General features: G+C 42.4%; 1 protein-coding gene across 2 annotated transcripts in view; it reads right to left on the bottom strand.

Annotated features, from left to right (window-relative positions):
* Nucleotides 1-11,659: 11,659 nt before the first annotated feature.
* TBP (TATA-box binding protein) overlaps nucleotides 11,660-14,366 on the bottom strand; it is a 70,748-nt gene continuing 68,041 nt past the window's right edge. For both annotated transcript variants that reach the window (XM_069769292.1, XM_069769293.1), the window contains one exon: nucleotides 11,660-12,285. In XM_069769292.1, the coding sequence (XP_069625393.1) occupies nucleotides 12,206-12,285 (80 nt within the window). In that variant the 3' untranslated portion in view covers nucleotides 11,660-12,205. The remainder of the gene's footprint in view (nucleotides 12,286-14,366) is intronic.

The raw sequence follows: 14,366 nt of genomic DNA, 5'->3' as shown, positions 1-14,366 counted from the left end.
GTGAAAAGTAAGCGCATCCCCGGTCCTGTGTGTGAAAAGTGCACCCCCGGTCCTGTGTGTGATAAGTAAGTGCTGCTGTAAAGCTAACAGGGCTGTTCAAGCACCATGTATTTTCTTCAGGAAATGCCCATCTAGTTATGGTACTTGAACCCCCTAGGTTCAAGCAACATATTGTAATCCGATGTCTTACATTTTATTATGGTGCTTGAACCCCCTAGGTTCAAGCAACATATTGTAATCCGATTTCTTACATTTTATTATTCTTCTTCTCCGCGTTTTCCGCAATTAATGCGGCCCGAACCGCTCAGCACAGAGACTCCGTTCAGGCGGCGTTTCGAAGCCCTCGGTGGGGACAGGTGTGCTATGTATTTTTGGAGTCGATCCGATTTGTAGTTTTTTTTTTTTAAAATCGCATTTAAAAAAAAAAAATTTCCATAGGAATTAATGGCGACTTTTCCATTACCCCCAACTTGACCTTCCAAAGATGGCAGCTATGCAAATGTACGGTGTCCATTTTAGGACATGATCATTTATCAAAGTCAAACATCAGAATAAAGTGACTATGACACCCTCCCGTCCCGTGCGTGAAAAGTAAGTGCACCCCCAGTCCCGTGTGTGAAAAGTAAGTGCACCCCCGGCCCCGTGTGTGAAAAGTGCACCCCCGGTCCTGTGTGTGAAAACTAAGTGCACCCCCGGTCCCGTGTGTGAAAATTAAGTGCACCTCCGGTCCCGTGTGTGAAGACTAAGTGCACCCCCGGTCCCGTGTGTGAAAAGTAAACTGTAGTGAAACACTTGGAGGTTCAAAGATTTCACAACACATCTAGATAAGTTCCTTAGGGGGTCTACTTTCCAAAATGGTGTCACTTTTGGGGGGTTTCAATGTTTAGGCACATCAGGGGCTCTCCAAACGCAACATGGCGTCCCATCTCAATTCCAGTCAATTTTGCATTGAAAAGTCAAACGGCGCTCCTTCCCTTCCAAGCTCTGCCATGCACCCAAACAGTGGTTTACCCTCATATATGGGGTATCAGCGTACTCAGGCCAAATTTTACAACAACTTTTGGGGTCCAATTTCTCCTGTTACCATTGGTAAAATAAAACAAATTGGAGCTGAAGTAAATTTTTTGTAAAAAAGTTAAATGTTAATTTTTTTTAAACATTCCAAAAATCCCTGTGAAACACCTGAAGGGTGTCAAATATGATGTGGTCCCTAAAAAAAATGGTGTTGTAAAAATGAGAAATTGCTGGTCAACTTTTAACCCTTATAACTCCCTAACAAAAAACATTTTGGGTTCCAAAATTGTGCTGATGTAAAGTAGACATGTGGGAAATGTTACTTATTAAGTATTTTGTGTGACATATCTCTATGATTTAAGGGCATAAAAATTCAAAGTTGTAAAATAGCGAAATTTTCAAAATTTTTGCCAAATTTCAGTTTTTTTTCCACACAAACGCAGGTAATATCAAAGTAATTTTACCACTATCATGAAGTACAATATGTCACGAAAAAATAAAGTCAGAATCACTCGGATCCATTGAAGCGTTCCAGAGTTATAACCTCATAAAGGGACAGTGGTCAGAATTGTAAAAATAGGCCTGGTCATTAACGTGCAAACCACCCTTGGGGGGTTAAACTTTGTACGGTCTTATTTACACATTTTTTTTATTCTTTGACAGTTTATTACAAGGCAGAATAACTTTTCTGCAGTATTCTAGTATTTCCTTAAAAATGCCCCCTTTATGTTATGTTCGGTATCCTGAGATACCATGACATGGCCCCAGTCTATACGATTAAGCTCTTCCCTTAATTTGTTGAAATCAGCTTAACGTTGCAAGTTTTGGCATTTCCCCTTTTGAATGTTTGATTGAAAATTTCATTGAAACTTGCCAAATTATGGGCACTACATCCCAAATGCTCCCTGACCTGTAGATCTGAAGTTGTATCTGGTCTATTTGACAGAACCAGATCCAGCAGATTACCTCCCCTGGTTAGTTAATTTACCAGCTGAGAGATAATTGTCCTGAACTGTGGAAAAGAACGTGTAGTTTTAGCACAACCAGAAGATTCTATGTCCCATTGAATATCTGCATAGTTAAAGTCTCCCATAATAAGGACCCTATTACTGTTTGCTGCCTTTTAAATTTTTTTGCAGCATTTTCATCCTCTACTTGTTCAGCAATATTAAGAGGACATACTGATGACAAGGTAAGCAGAGCACCACATGAAGACCCCTGTCACAGGCCACCCAGAACATGAACATATCTAACTCAAAACTGAAAAGATTATACAACCACAAGACGGATTTCATCACCCAGGTATCATTGTAATCAGGATAACGTCGCTGACCTGACACTGTAGGTTACTGAGCACAATCCTGCTGACTGGTTCCTTTTAAAGGACCTCCCACCTCCCTCTAACTTTGTCATTGGTACTGATGTGTGCCATGACCGCTGGGTTCTCTCCAGCCCCACCCATCAATCTGTCTATCCGATCCATAATGTGTCGAACCCGAGCACCTGGCAGACAGCACACTGTTCAGCATTCACGGTCTCGGAGGCAGATGACCCTGTCTGTCCTAATTATAGAGTCCCTTCCACCAACATCTGTCTGGCCTTTGCGTCACTCCTAACTCCCTCTTTCTTGCATCAGTTATTTTCCTCGTTGCTAGGAGCAACGTCCTTCTTAGTATTCCTAGTTCTGGGCTTGCATTCCCAATATCAGCCAGGCATATTTACTAGGTTGTGCCAGATCAGGACTGGGCTCCCTGGCACTTTTCCCCCTACCAATTCTTGTAACATTTCCCCAGCTACGAACTTCTGGGTCCTGACATTCCCCACCTCCACCATATCACTGACCCCAGCCAGCACAGTAAGCTCTAAACTCCAGTACATGTTTGCAATCTACACATTTAAATCTATAAGGCTAGGTTCCCATTGCGTTAATGGGAACGCGCTAACGGACAGCGTTGCATGGCGAAATTAACGCCGTGCAACGCGTCCGTTAGCGCGCCCATTCACGGCAATGGGAACGCGCAGCACTAGCGCGTGCCATGTTCAGCACGCGCTAGCGACGCGCCGGTGTTTTGTGGCACGCCGCGGACGCTGGGGATCTGCGGGGATCTGCGAGAGCGGGGACGTTACCGCGAACCCGGAACGCGGCCCCGGTAAAAGCATTGTGTTAGTGCAATCCGTTTAGCGCTAGCAGATTGCGCTAACGCAATGTGACCCTAGCCTTATCTGGGCTTCCAAACATGTAACTCGCTGACATCAAGCGAGTTACATTGGTAGCATTGTCCATGGAGCACATACCAAATGGGGACTAACAGTACAGGTAAAAGCAGATAAAACAATGGAAAGCTAGTAAGGAAAACACCAAACTATGCTTTCGTGTTAAACTAGGATATTGCGTTTAACTATGTACTTATCTGGCAGCCCTTTCTCCACTCAGCAGCCCTCGCTTAGAGTATCTGGAACTTGTAGTCCATCAAACAGCACCCCACAGGTGTTTGTTCCAAAAGCTTCTAACAAACACCTCACATATACCTGATCACATGCCATAATCATCCTTCTTCAACATTTCTGTCCTTTAATCCCTTTCTGACCTTGGACGGGATAGTACATCCAAGGTTAGATCCCCTGCTTTGATGTGGGCTCCGGCGGTGAGCCAGCATCCAAGCCGCAACATGTTTTGTACAGCTGACGTGTGTGTGCAATAGCGACGAGTGGAATCGCGATCCACCCGCCGCTATTAACTAGTTAAATGTCATTTAACTACCGCTTCCGGCTGGAAATGCGCTCATCGCCGACCCCGTCACATGATCGGGGGTCAGCGATGCGTCACCATAACAACCAGAGGTCTCCTTGAGACCTCTATGGTTGTTGATGCTGGCTTGCTGTGAGCGTCACCAAGTGGTCGGCATTCATAGCAAGCCTGTAATTCTACTACATAGAGGCGATCTATGCTTCGCCTCTATGTAGCAGAGCCGATCGAGTTGTGCCAGCTTCTAACCTCCCATGGAGGCTATTGAAGCATGGCAACAGTAAAAAAAAAGTTTAAAAAAAATTAAATAAATAAAAACAAAAATATTAAAGTTTAAATCACCTCCCTATCGCCCCATTCAAAATAAAATAAAATCAAATATACACATATTTGGTATCGCCACTTTTAGAATTGCCCGATCTATCAATTAAAAAAAAGGATTAACCTGATCACTAAATGGCGGAGCGAGAAAAAAATTAGAAACACCCGAATTACGTTTTTTGGTCACCGCGACATTGCATTAAAATGTAATAACAGGCGATCAAAAGAACAAATCTGCACCAAAATGGTATAATTAAAAACGTCAGCTCGGCACGCAAAAAATAAGCCATCACCCGACCCCAGATCACGTAAAATGGAGATGCTACGGGTATCGTAAAATGGCGCAATTTTTTTTTTTTTTTTTTTTTTTTAGCAAAGTTTGGAATTTTTTTCACCACTTAGATAAAAAATAACCTAGGCATGTTTGGTGTCTATGAACTCGTAATGACCTGGAGAATCATAATGGCAGGTCAGTTTTAGCATTTAGTGAATGATTTGCCGAGAGAGGATATTCTTCACAATGTATTAAAAAGGCATATTGGCGAGCTAAACGTACTGATCGTGTTCAAGCATTGAATAAACAGAGATTGGAAGATGACAATTGTGATAAGGTACGATATATCCAAACTTTCAACTGCAGATGGTAGGAGGTGAAGGATATATTATCCAAACATTGGAAGGTCTTGCAGTTGGATCCCATCCTTGCGCAACACCTTCCATCTAAACCATCTGTTACTTATAGGAGGTCACCAAATATAAGGGACTCGTTAGTGCATAGCCATTATGTGAATAAAAAGAATGATAATCTGTTTGGCTCACGGGGGCCCAAATGGGGCTGCCGTCCTTGTGGCTCCTGTGTAGCATGCCCTAATGTTGAGAGGTGTACTGTGTTTTCCAGTGCTGATGGGAATAAAACCTACAACATCCTTTACCCCATTACGTGTACTACCACTGCGGTTATCTACTGCGCTAGCTGTCCTTGTGAATTTAAGTATGTTGGCTTAACTTCCAGGGAACTAAGAAGAAGAGTCAGGGAGCATGTTTTAGATATTAAAGCAGCCCAAACAGCCATTGATATTGAAGTTGAATGAAACTTGGCACTCAATTTTTGAGAAGAAAAGCTTCTTAGTTTATTGATGCATCCAGACAAACAAAACCGCTAAACGTTTTCGGTCCTCACCGGACCTTCGTCAGAGCGTTTCTTAGACATTGACTGGATGAGGAAGCTAAGGAAGGTGAAGCGCCAGAGGAGTCGCTCTCCTCTGCTCTGCACTACTAGCGCTCAGGATCCAGCGCCGTTACTCCCTCCAGGCTTTGTGCCTCTCCTCTGGCGCTTCACCTTCCTTTGTGATCCTGCAGCAGACTGCAGCTCCTATATCCCGTGCTCTGGCTGACGCTCATTCAGGCTCATTAGCTTCCTCATCCAGTCAAGGTCTAAGAAACGCTCTGACGAAGGTCCGGTGTGGACCGAAAACGTTTAGCGGTTTTATTTGTCTGGATGCATCAATAAACTAAGAAGCTTTTCTTCTCAAAAATTGAGTGCCAAGTTTCATTCATCTTTAATATACGGGGTGGACACCCTACTTGAGCACCGCCAACCCTCATATCTACTGAGTGCCGTGTTTCCTTACCGTAGCCATTGATATTGAATCTCTCAAAACCCTGCCTAAGCATTTTAAGTTGCATCACCAGTGTGATAGCTCTTTATTGAGGGTGAGAGGGATTGACCACATAGTGTTAAATACGAGAGGCGGAGATATTAAGAAAAGGCTGGCCCAAATTGAAGCCAAGTGGATCTACAGACTGAATACCTTGGCACCCTACGGCCTCAATGAGCAGATGTCTTTTAGTGCTTATCTGTAGGTTTTATTAATATTTACTTTTTTCTTGTCTGTTTTTAAATTTTTAGGTCCTTTTCGGCATCGGTATCTGACTGGGTTATTGGATGGAATCTATGTTGCTGTTGTCTTGTATTTTAACAAAATGATTATTTATGTTATTTTGTTCACTCGTTCGCACGTGTGTTTCACTGCACTTTTATTATTTTCTTCTCAGGGTGGTAGTTTGATTAAACCTTAATTTCTATTTGAATGTTCATCAGCGGCCTTAATGTTCCGCTTGTGCGCATGATCAAATGTGAATTGATTATTATCAATATGCTTTATCCAATTTGGGATATACTGGACTATCGATCTGCCCTTATGGGCTTTATCTACTCCTCTGGGTTTTAATATACTTTGTATTAGGTTATGGGCGGTGCGGTTAATGCGCTATGTCACCTCGGGTGGGCGGGGTTTACTGGTGGTGTGCACTCCTTCTGGGGTTGCTAGGTTACCACATTATGCCACATGTGAGGGATGTGGTCATGCGTTGCCTTGGTTTTCCGCTGTGTTGGTACGGACTGAGGAACGTCACTTCCGGTTTTGCGGTGGCTGTCCGGAGTCTGTGCAGCATATGTGGATCCATGGCGCCGCGCTTCCTTACAGGATCGGTCGCTTTTAGACTATATTCCTCGCTGTTAAGCGGGGTATTTCATTATTGTTTACATATGCTAATTAATACTTGTTACGTCACTTCCGGTATTCGCGCACATTGCGCTTTGCTTTTTAGAAATCCTGGTATATTTATAGCGCCGTACTGTTTATTGTGATTGGCCCTTTTCAGACCACATTGTTCCTTCTTATGTATGTTTATCTTTATCATGATATGTCACTTCCTGTTTCGCCGCCTATTGTGCCTTGTTATTGTGCAATTTTATTATTTTTGTGTGCATATTGTCCTAGGATGTATATGAATGGGTGAACCATTGTATCATATATATATATATATATATATAGGTGTTTTAATAGGGTTTATAATTTTTTGTCTTTAATGCATACATGACCCCCTTCATACCATTTGATTGGTTGGGGCTATGTATAAAAAACACCCCATTTCCACTTCCTCTTCACTCCTTGAAAAAGCCACTTTGGCGAAACGTACATTGGAGTCGGAGTCCTTGAGGGTCACAGATCATCTCCACACTGGTACTAGTATTTTTCCAGAGCTTTATGCACTTATTTTGTCTAGGTTAGACTATTTATGATGGATGCATATGCACTTTACTGAGATGGATGACTTACTTTTTTGGGTCATCTACTTTGTCTCATTTTGTTGCACTTTGGAGGGTTATATGTTTTAGTATATACTTTTTTTAGTATCTTTTATATTATATGGATCTGGTCTCCTCATTCAAAATATCCTTTGTTACATGTTGTAGTATTATTGGTTGTTTTTTTCCTTTTTTGTACTTTTTATTTTCAATAAAATTATATCTTTTATATACTTTTTTGGTTATTATGGTTTATGTTCACTTCGACATTGGTTTTATATTTAGTGAACCTAGCAAAAAAGCCAAACAAAAACACACGCATGGGATTGCACTTTTTTTTACAATTTCACCACACTTGGAATTTTTTTCCCCATTTTCTAGTACACGACCTGGTAAAACCAATGAAGTCATTCAAAAGTACAACTCGTCCCGCAAAAAATAAGCCCTCGCCATATTGACGGAAACTAAGAAAGTTATGGCTCTGGGAAGGAGGGGTGCGAAAAACGAACATGGAAAAATGGAAAATCCCAAGGTCATGAAGGGGTTAAAACTAGTGATGAGCAAATATACTTGTTACTCGAGATTTCCCGAGCACGCTCAGGTATCTTCCGAGTATTTTTTAGTGCTCGGAGATTTAGTTTTCTTTGTCGTAGCTGAATGATTTACAGCTATTAGCCATCTTGATTACATGTGGGGATTCCCTAGCAACAGGCAACCCCCGCATGTACTTATGCTGGCTAACAAATGTTAATCATTCAGCTGCAGCGATGAAAACTAAATCTTCGAGCACTAACAAATACTCAAGGACACTCGAGCGTGCTCGGGAAATCTCGAGTAACGAGTATATTCGCTCACCACTAGTTAAAACATCCAGGCATTGGACATTTCCTATTCTCTTTCCAATTCCATTAACATCTGCATTTCTGAAGTCCAACCTTTAAGTCTGAGTCCCTGTTGGTCTTTCTCCTTTTGTAATTAAAAATTCAAGGAAAGTATGATGGCTGTCTACTAAACTTCCAGCCTCTTTTACTTCCACAAACATTTCATCCCTGTTGGTAAGAATTAGATCCAAGTTTGCAGCTCCTCTTGTTCCTCCGTTTTGAAAGATAAAGTTGTCAGTAAGCGAACAATAAGAATTTTCTTGATCCATTACTTTTGTATGAAGATTCCCAACAAATATCTGGATAGCTAACATCTCTCATGATCACTATGTTGCACTTTGAGAACAGAGACATCTGATTTATAAAGAGTTCATCGATATCTTCAGTCTGTCCAGGTGGCCTATAGTAAACGCCTACAATAGTGTCCTTTCTGTTCTCTCCTTGTATTCTTAGGCCATGTTCACACCATCCTTTTTTTCATGCGGAATCGCCGCGATTTTCCCGCTGCGGGTCCGCAGCTGTTTTCCATGCAGGGTACATTACAATGTACCCTATGGAAAACAGGAACTGCTGTGCCCACATTGTGGAAAGTTGCGAAAAAAGCCGCACTGAATAGCCGCGGTAAAAAAGAAGTACCATGTCACTTCTTTTTGCAGAACTGCAGCGGTTCTGCACCCATAGACCTCCATTGTGAGGTCAAACCCGCAGTAAAACCCGCAGATTAAAAAAATATCTGCGGGTTTTCTGCGGTTAGTGGTGCAGAACCGCTGCAGTGTGGCTGCCCCCCCGTGCCCCAATCCCACCCCCCCATGCTCCGATGCCACCCCCCCGTGCTCCGACGCCCCCCCCGTGCCCTCATCTCCCCCCCTTATACTTACCCGGCGTCCGTCCGGCTGTCTTCTCCCTGGGCGCCGCCATCTTGCAAAATGGCGGGCGCATGCGCAGTGCGCCCGCCGAATCTGCCGGCCGGCAGATTCGTTCCAAAGTGCATTTTGATCCATGAGATATAACCTATCTCAGTGATCAAAATAAAAAAAATAGTAAATGACCCCCCCCCCCCCCCCTTTGTCACCTCCATAGCTATGGACAATAAAAAAATTAAGAATTCCCCCCCCCCCCCCCCCACTAAGGCTAGAATAGGGTTAGGGGTAGGGTTAGGGTATTTTCAGCCATTTTAACCCTAAAAAACTTCCTAGAAAACACACAGACTCTGCATAGAAAACTGCATAAAAAAACGCATCAAAAAACGCACCAAAAAAGCACCAAAAAAAGGACCTGCGTTTTCTGCCAAGAGCTGCGGTTTTTAGTCCTGAAAAAAAAGGAGGGAAATCAGGAACGTGTGAACATGGCCTTAAGGTACCGTCACATTTAGCGACGCGACAACGATCCGACCTAAACTAGATCGCTGGAGCGTCGCTGTTTAGGTCGCTGTAGAGATGTCAAACACGGCAACTCCAGAACGATGCAGGAGCGATCCAGTGACGTACTTATCGTTCTCGCTGGTTGTTAGCTCCGTGAAAAAACATTGCAGGCATCGTTGCTTTTGCTGTCAAACATGACGAATCCCGCCGACCTGACGACCAAATAAAGTTCTGGACTTTCAGCTACGACCAGCGATGTCACAGCAGGATCCTGATCGCTGCTGCGTGTCAAACACAACGAGATCGCTATCCAGGATGCTGCAACGTCATGGATCGCTGTCGTTCTCGTAAAGTTGCTCAGTGTGAAGGTACCTTTACACAAATAGTTTCTACAGAGCTACAATTCTCTGAAGCTTGGATCTCTGGAGATACAAGTCTTCCTAACAAACAATGCAACACCTCCTCCCCTTTTGTTAATCCTGTTTCTAAGGCCAGGTTCACATTACGTTTTAGTCGTCCGTTAGACGGACTACGTTACACCGTGGCATAATGCAGTGTAACGTAGTCCGTTAACGCCACCATTTAGTTCAATGTCAGACACATCGCTAGCGCACGCCCATTGTGGGCGTGCGCTAGCGATGTGCCGTCATTGAGTGATGGCCCCTGGGATGCAGGCTGCAGCGTTTCCGGGTCCGTCACTGCTAGCGAAGATGGAGCATCTGTTAGCTCTATCTGCGCTAGCGGTATGACAAGTCGGCACTTGCGTTAACAGCAGCCCGTTAACGCATGTGTTGAATGGGCTGCTGTTAACGCAGTGTGAACCTGGCCTAATAAATAAGTTGCAACCTTCAAGGTTTGTATCCCAAGCATGTGTATCATCCCACCAAGTTTCAGTGATGCCTATAACATTTCTCCCTTCCTGCGTTAGCAACTCCAATTCTCCTTGTTTGTTTCCCATGGTCTGTGCATGTGTGTAGACATTTTAGTTTGTAGTCGGCTTCTCTTGCTTCTCTATTTTTAATTCAGAATTTGTTATTTTGTTCTTTATTTCCACTTCTAATAACAGGGATCTCTAAAGAATTAATTAGCTGCATATCTTTTTCTGGCTGTATATTTCCCTTCCTATATTGCTCTAGTTTAAAGCTCTCCTACATTTCTTCGGAGCATTCAACACTGACTGCAGAGCACAATGTGATTATCATATCCTTTATATTATAAGAACTACTTAGCTAAGGAGGGAGTAAGGTCATCTCGGAAGCCTGTCTTACCAGTATGACCACAAGTAAAGTGCGTTACCCAAAACCTACTTCAGACTTAAAGGGAACCTGTCACCCCAAAAATTGAAGATGAGCTGGGGCCACCGGCATCAGGGGCTTATCTACAGCATTTACACCGGGCCTCGGACATTTCACGGCGCCTGCGCACTGCAGTACGTTGCTCTGCCCTCAACAGGGCAGACAAAGTACGCCTGCACCGGAGCTGCGGCGTGAAGACAAGAAGAGGACGTGATCGTAAGAAGATAGGAGGCCCCGGACCGCGATGCCCATCGGACTCGGAACGCAGCGGGACCACCCCTAGGTGAGTATAATATAACCTTTTTCTCTTCTTTCAGGATTCATCGGGGGCTTATCTACAGCATTACAAAATGCTGTAGATAAGCCTCTGATGCCGGTGGCCGCAGCTCATCTTCAATTTTTGGGGGTGACAGGGTCCCTTTAATATGCAACAACTCAAGTCTGATATATAAATACATAAACCGCAAGGAAGAAGTGATGAGAGACTGACACTCATGTGTCCAAATGATAACTTCAGTTTTGGGCAAAGCATCCCCATGTTCAAATTAAAATGTCCATTATTGGGACATGTTTTCATATGTTTTAGGATTTAGTTATGTTGGCAAGGCACATACAAAACATACATTACAATTGGAAAATGAAGGATGAAAACTTTTCTTTTTTCTTCAGTGACACTCACGTGCCGATCTATTAAGGCGAGGGTTAGCAATCTGTAGCAGGCCAACTGTTGGAATCCAGAAAGGTACAGCTTCACTATTTGTTAAGTTTTAACACCCAGCAAGCTGTTGCTTAGTGCTGCTGAACCCGGTGTGTATCAGTATTAAAAATTCAAGATCTTATTTACCTAGGACTACTCATTTTATCCATTACACCAAGGATGCAGTACAACATTTACTTTTGCTTATGAAATGTCAACAGTGTTTCTCAGTAAAAGAAAACATATTTTGATGTATGCTTGAACATTCAGAGATGTTTTATTTCACCCGGCTAAACACAAACTCAGGAATGTTTCTGGCACAAGAATAAAAACTGTATTGGAGCAATTTATATACAATGGCTTAAAACGGCTTTACTGAATTAAAAGAATGACAGTAAAATGAACAATGAAATACTGCAGACTAACAGTGCCAATAAAAATACGGAGAAGAATATTTTGCGGTATATGTGATATTTACAAAATCTGAGGTCCTGCCAAGAGATGCAAGATATATAAAAAAAATTCTCTAAAAATACTTGGGTTCTGTAAATTATACATTGTAGTCAAATTAAGTTCAATACATTAGTAGGCTTTTCTTAAAAATTATTAAAACAAGTCACATATCTGCGTTCTGTTAACCATTTGGCAATTAAAATGTGAAACAGGGCGGCAGGAACATATTGAGGTCAGTGGAACACCATATGTAACTAGAGTCCATCTCTTAGAACGGTATGCCAAGCCAGGTAAAATGGCTTCAGTATTGGAATACACATACAAATAATTAAAGTTGTAGAAGCGGTCATGTTGTCTTTCTAAAGCCTTTAAGGATGGGATATATGTTTTCGAAAGCTTCATAGATCTCTCCTCGAACTTTAGCCCCTAAAGGAGAAAGGAAAACGTGTAATAAAAATTGTATTTTAAGGGGAAAGTCCAATTAAAAAAAAAAAATCGTAAGATAGAGAAAGGAGACCCCCCCCCCCCCCCAAAAAAAAAAAAAAAAAAACAACAAACAGGAAAAAAAACCAAAGCAAAACACAGTACTACATACCAACGCTGCACTTGTCTCAGTTTGTCTGTAACCATTATGTCATGTTGGCAGTGCTGCAGCCAATCACTGAGCTGAGTGATGGACTATAGTGCTTTCATCATTTAGTTGACATCACCGCTGCAGACAAACATTATTACTCAGCTTGGATTTATTTTACAATAACCAACACAGCATAAAGTATAACATTTTCTAGAAGTGGACTATCCTTTTAAAAATTAACATAAAAAGCTTAATGTCATAGAATACATATAAAAAGTCAAAAAGAATGTAGCCAGCTCATCCTTAAGCTTGTGAAAAAGTTGTGTTATATAGTAACAAAATGCGTGTCAGACATGCAATGTATCCTTACTTATATTGAAAAAACCACTACGCAGTTTAAAATACAACTCACTCCACATAATTGGCAGCTAAGATTAAAATCTTTAATTCCAGAATATTACATACATTAGAAATTACAAGAGTCCACTTTATTAACAAATGATATTAAGGCCTCACCGCACAAAATGTTTTGAAAACTTCATTCTAATAAAATATTGCAAAGAATTAAAGCACCACACTCCGGTGATTTTATTGCAGACCTGGAATGGTGCTACTAATGCAAGAACTCTGCACCTAATATAATACTTTCACACTAGCGTCGGCCCGTCGCAGTGCGTCGGGCCGACGTACCGACGCATCCTGTGTCAACGCAGCACAACGGGGGCAGCGGATGCATTATTACAACGCATCCGCTGCCCCATTGTGAGTTGCGGGGAGGAGGGGGCGGAGTTCCGGACGCGCATGCGTGGTCGGAAATGGCGGACAACGCACCAAAAAACCTTACAAGCAACGATTTTTGGTGCCGATGGTCCGCCACAACACAACCGTCACACGACGGTTGCGACGTGTGGCAATGCGTCACTAATACAAGTCTATGAAGAAAAAACGCATCCTGCAAACAACTTTGCAGGATGCGTTTTTTCTGCAAAACGACGCATTGCGACGTGCGTCGTATGACGCTAGTGTGAAAGTAGCCTCACTGACACCACTCTGGTCCTGTTCCGCCATCTTGTGACCGCAATGGACCCACCAGAAGATAATAGGTAATGGTCACAAGCTCTCAATGCACAAACTGCTTGAGATGAACCGGAATGGCAGATAACAGCAGAAGATGGAGGATGGTAAAATATATAATATATATATATATATATATATATATATATATATATATATATACACACATACATATATACATACACACCGTGTGCAGAATTATTAGGCAAGTTGTATTTCGATCACATGATACTTTTTATACATGTTGTCCTACTCCAAGCTGTTCAGGCTTGAGAGCCAACTACCAATTAAGTAAATCAGGTGATGTGCATCTCCGTAATGAGGAGGGGTGTTGTCTAATGACATCTAACCCCTATTTAAGGTGTGCGTAATTATTAGGCAACTTCCTTTCCTTTGGCAAAATGGGTCAGAAGAGAGATTTGACGGGTTCTGAAAAGTTCAAAATTGTGAGATGTCTTGCAGAGGGATGCAGCAGTCTTGGAATTGCCAAACTTTTGAAGCGTGATCACCGGACAATCAAGCATTGCATGGCAAATAGCCAACAGGGTCGCAAGAAGCGTGTTGGGCAAAAAAGGTGCAAAATAACTGCCCAATGAATTGAGGAAAATCAAGCGTGAAGCTGCCAAGATGCCATTTGCCACCAGTTTTGCCATATTTCAGAGCTGCCACGTTACTGGAGTAACAAGAAGCACAAGGTGTGTGATATTCAGGGACATGGCCAAGGTAAAGAAGGCTGAAAAACGACCACCTTTCAACAAGAAACAAGATAAAAAGTCAAGACTAGGCCAAGAAATATCTTAAGACTGACTTTTCAAAGGTTTTATGGACTGATGAAATGAGAGTGACTCTTGATGGGCCA

The sequence above is a fragment of the Ranitomeya imitator genome, chromosome 5 (genome assembly GCF_032444005.1).
Source record: "Ranitomeya imitator isolate aRanImi1 chromosome 5, aRanImi1.pri, whole genome shotgun sequence".
In the NCBI taxonomy this organism is placed as follows: Eukaryota; Metazoa; Chordata; class Amphibia; order Anura; family Dendrobatidae; genus Ranitomeya; species Ranitomeya imitator.
Note: the sequence above shows the minus strand (reverse complement) of the source record. Positions and strands in the feature narration are given on the sequence as shown.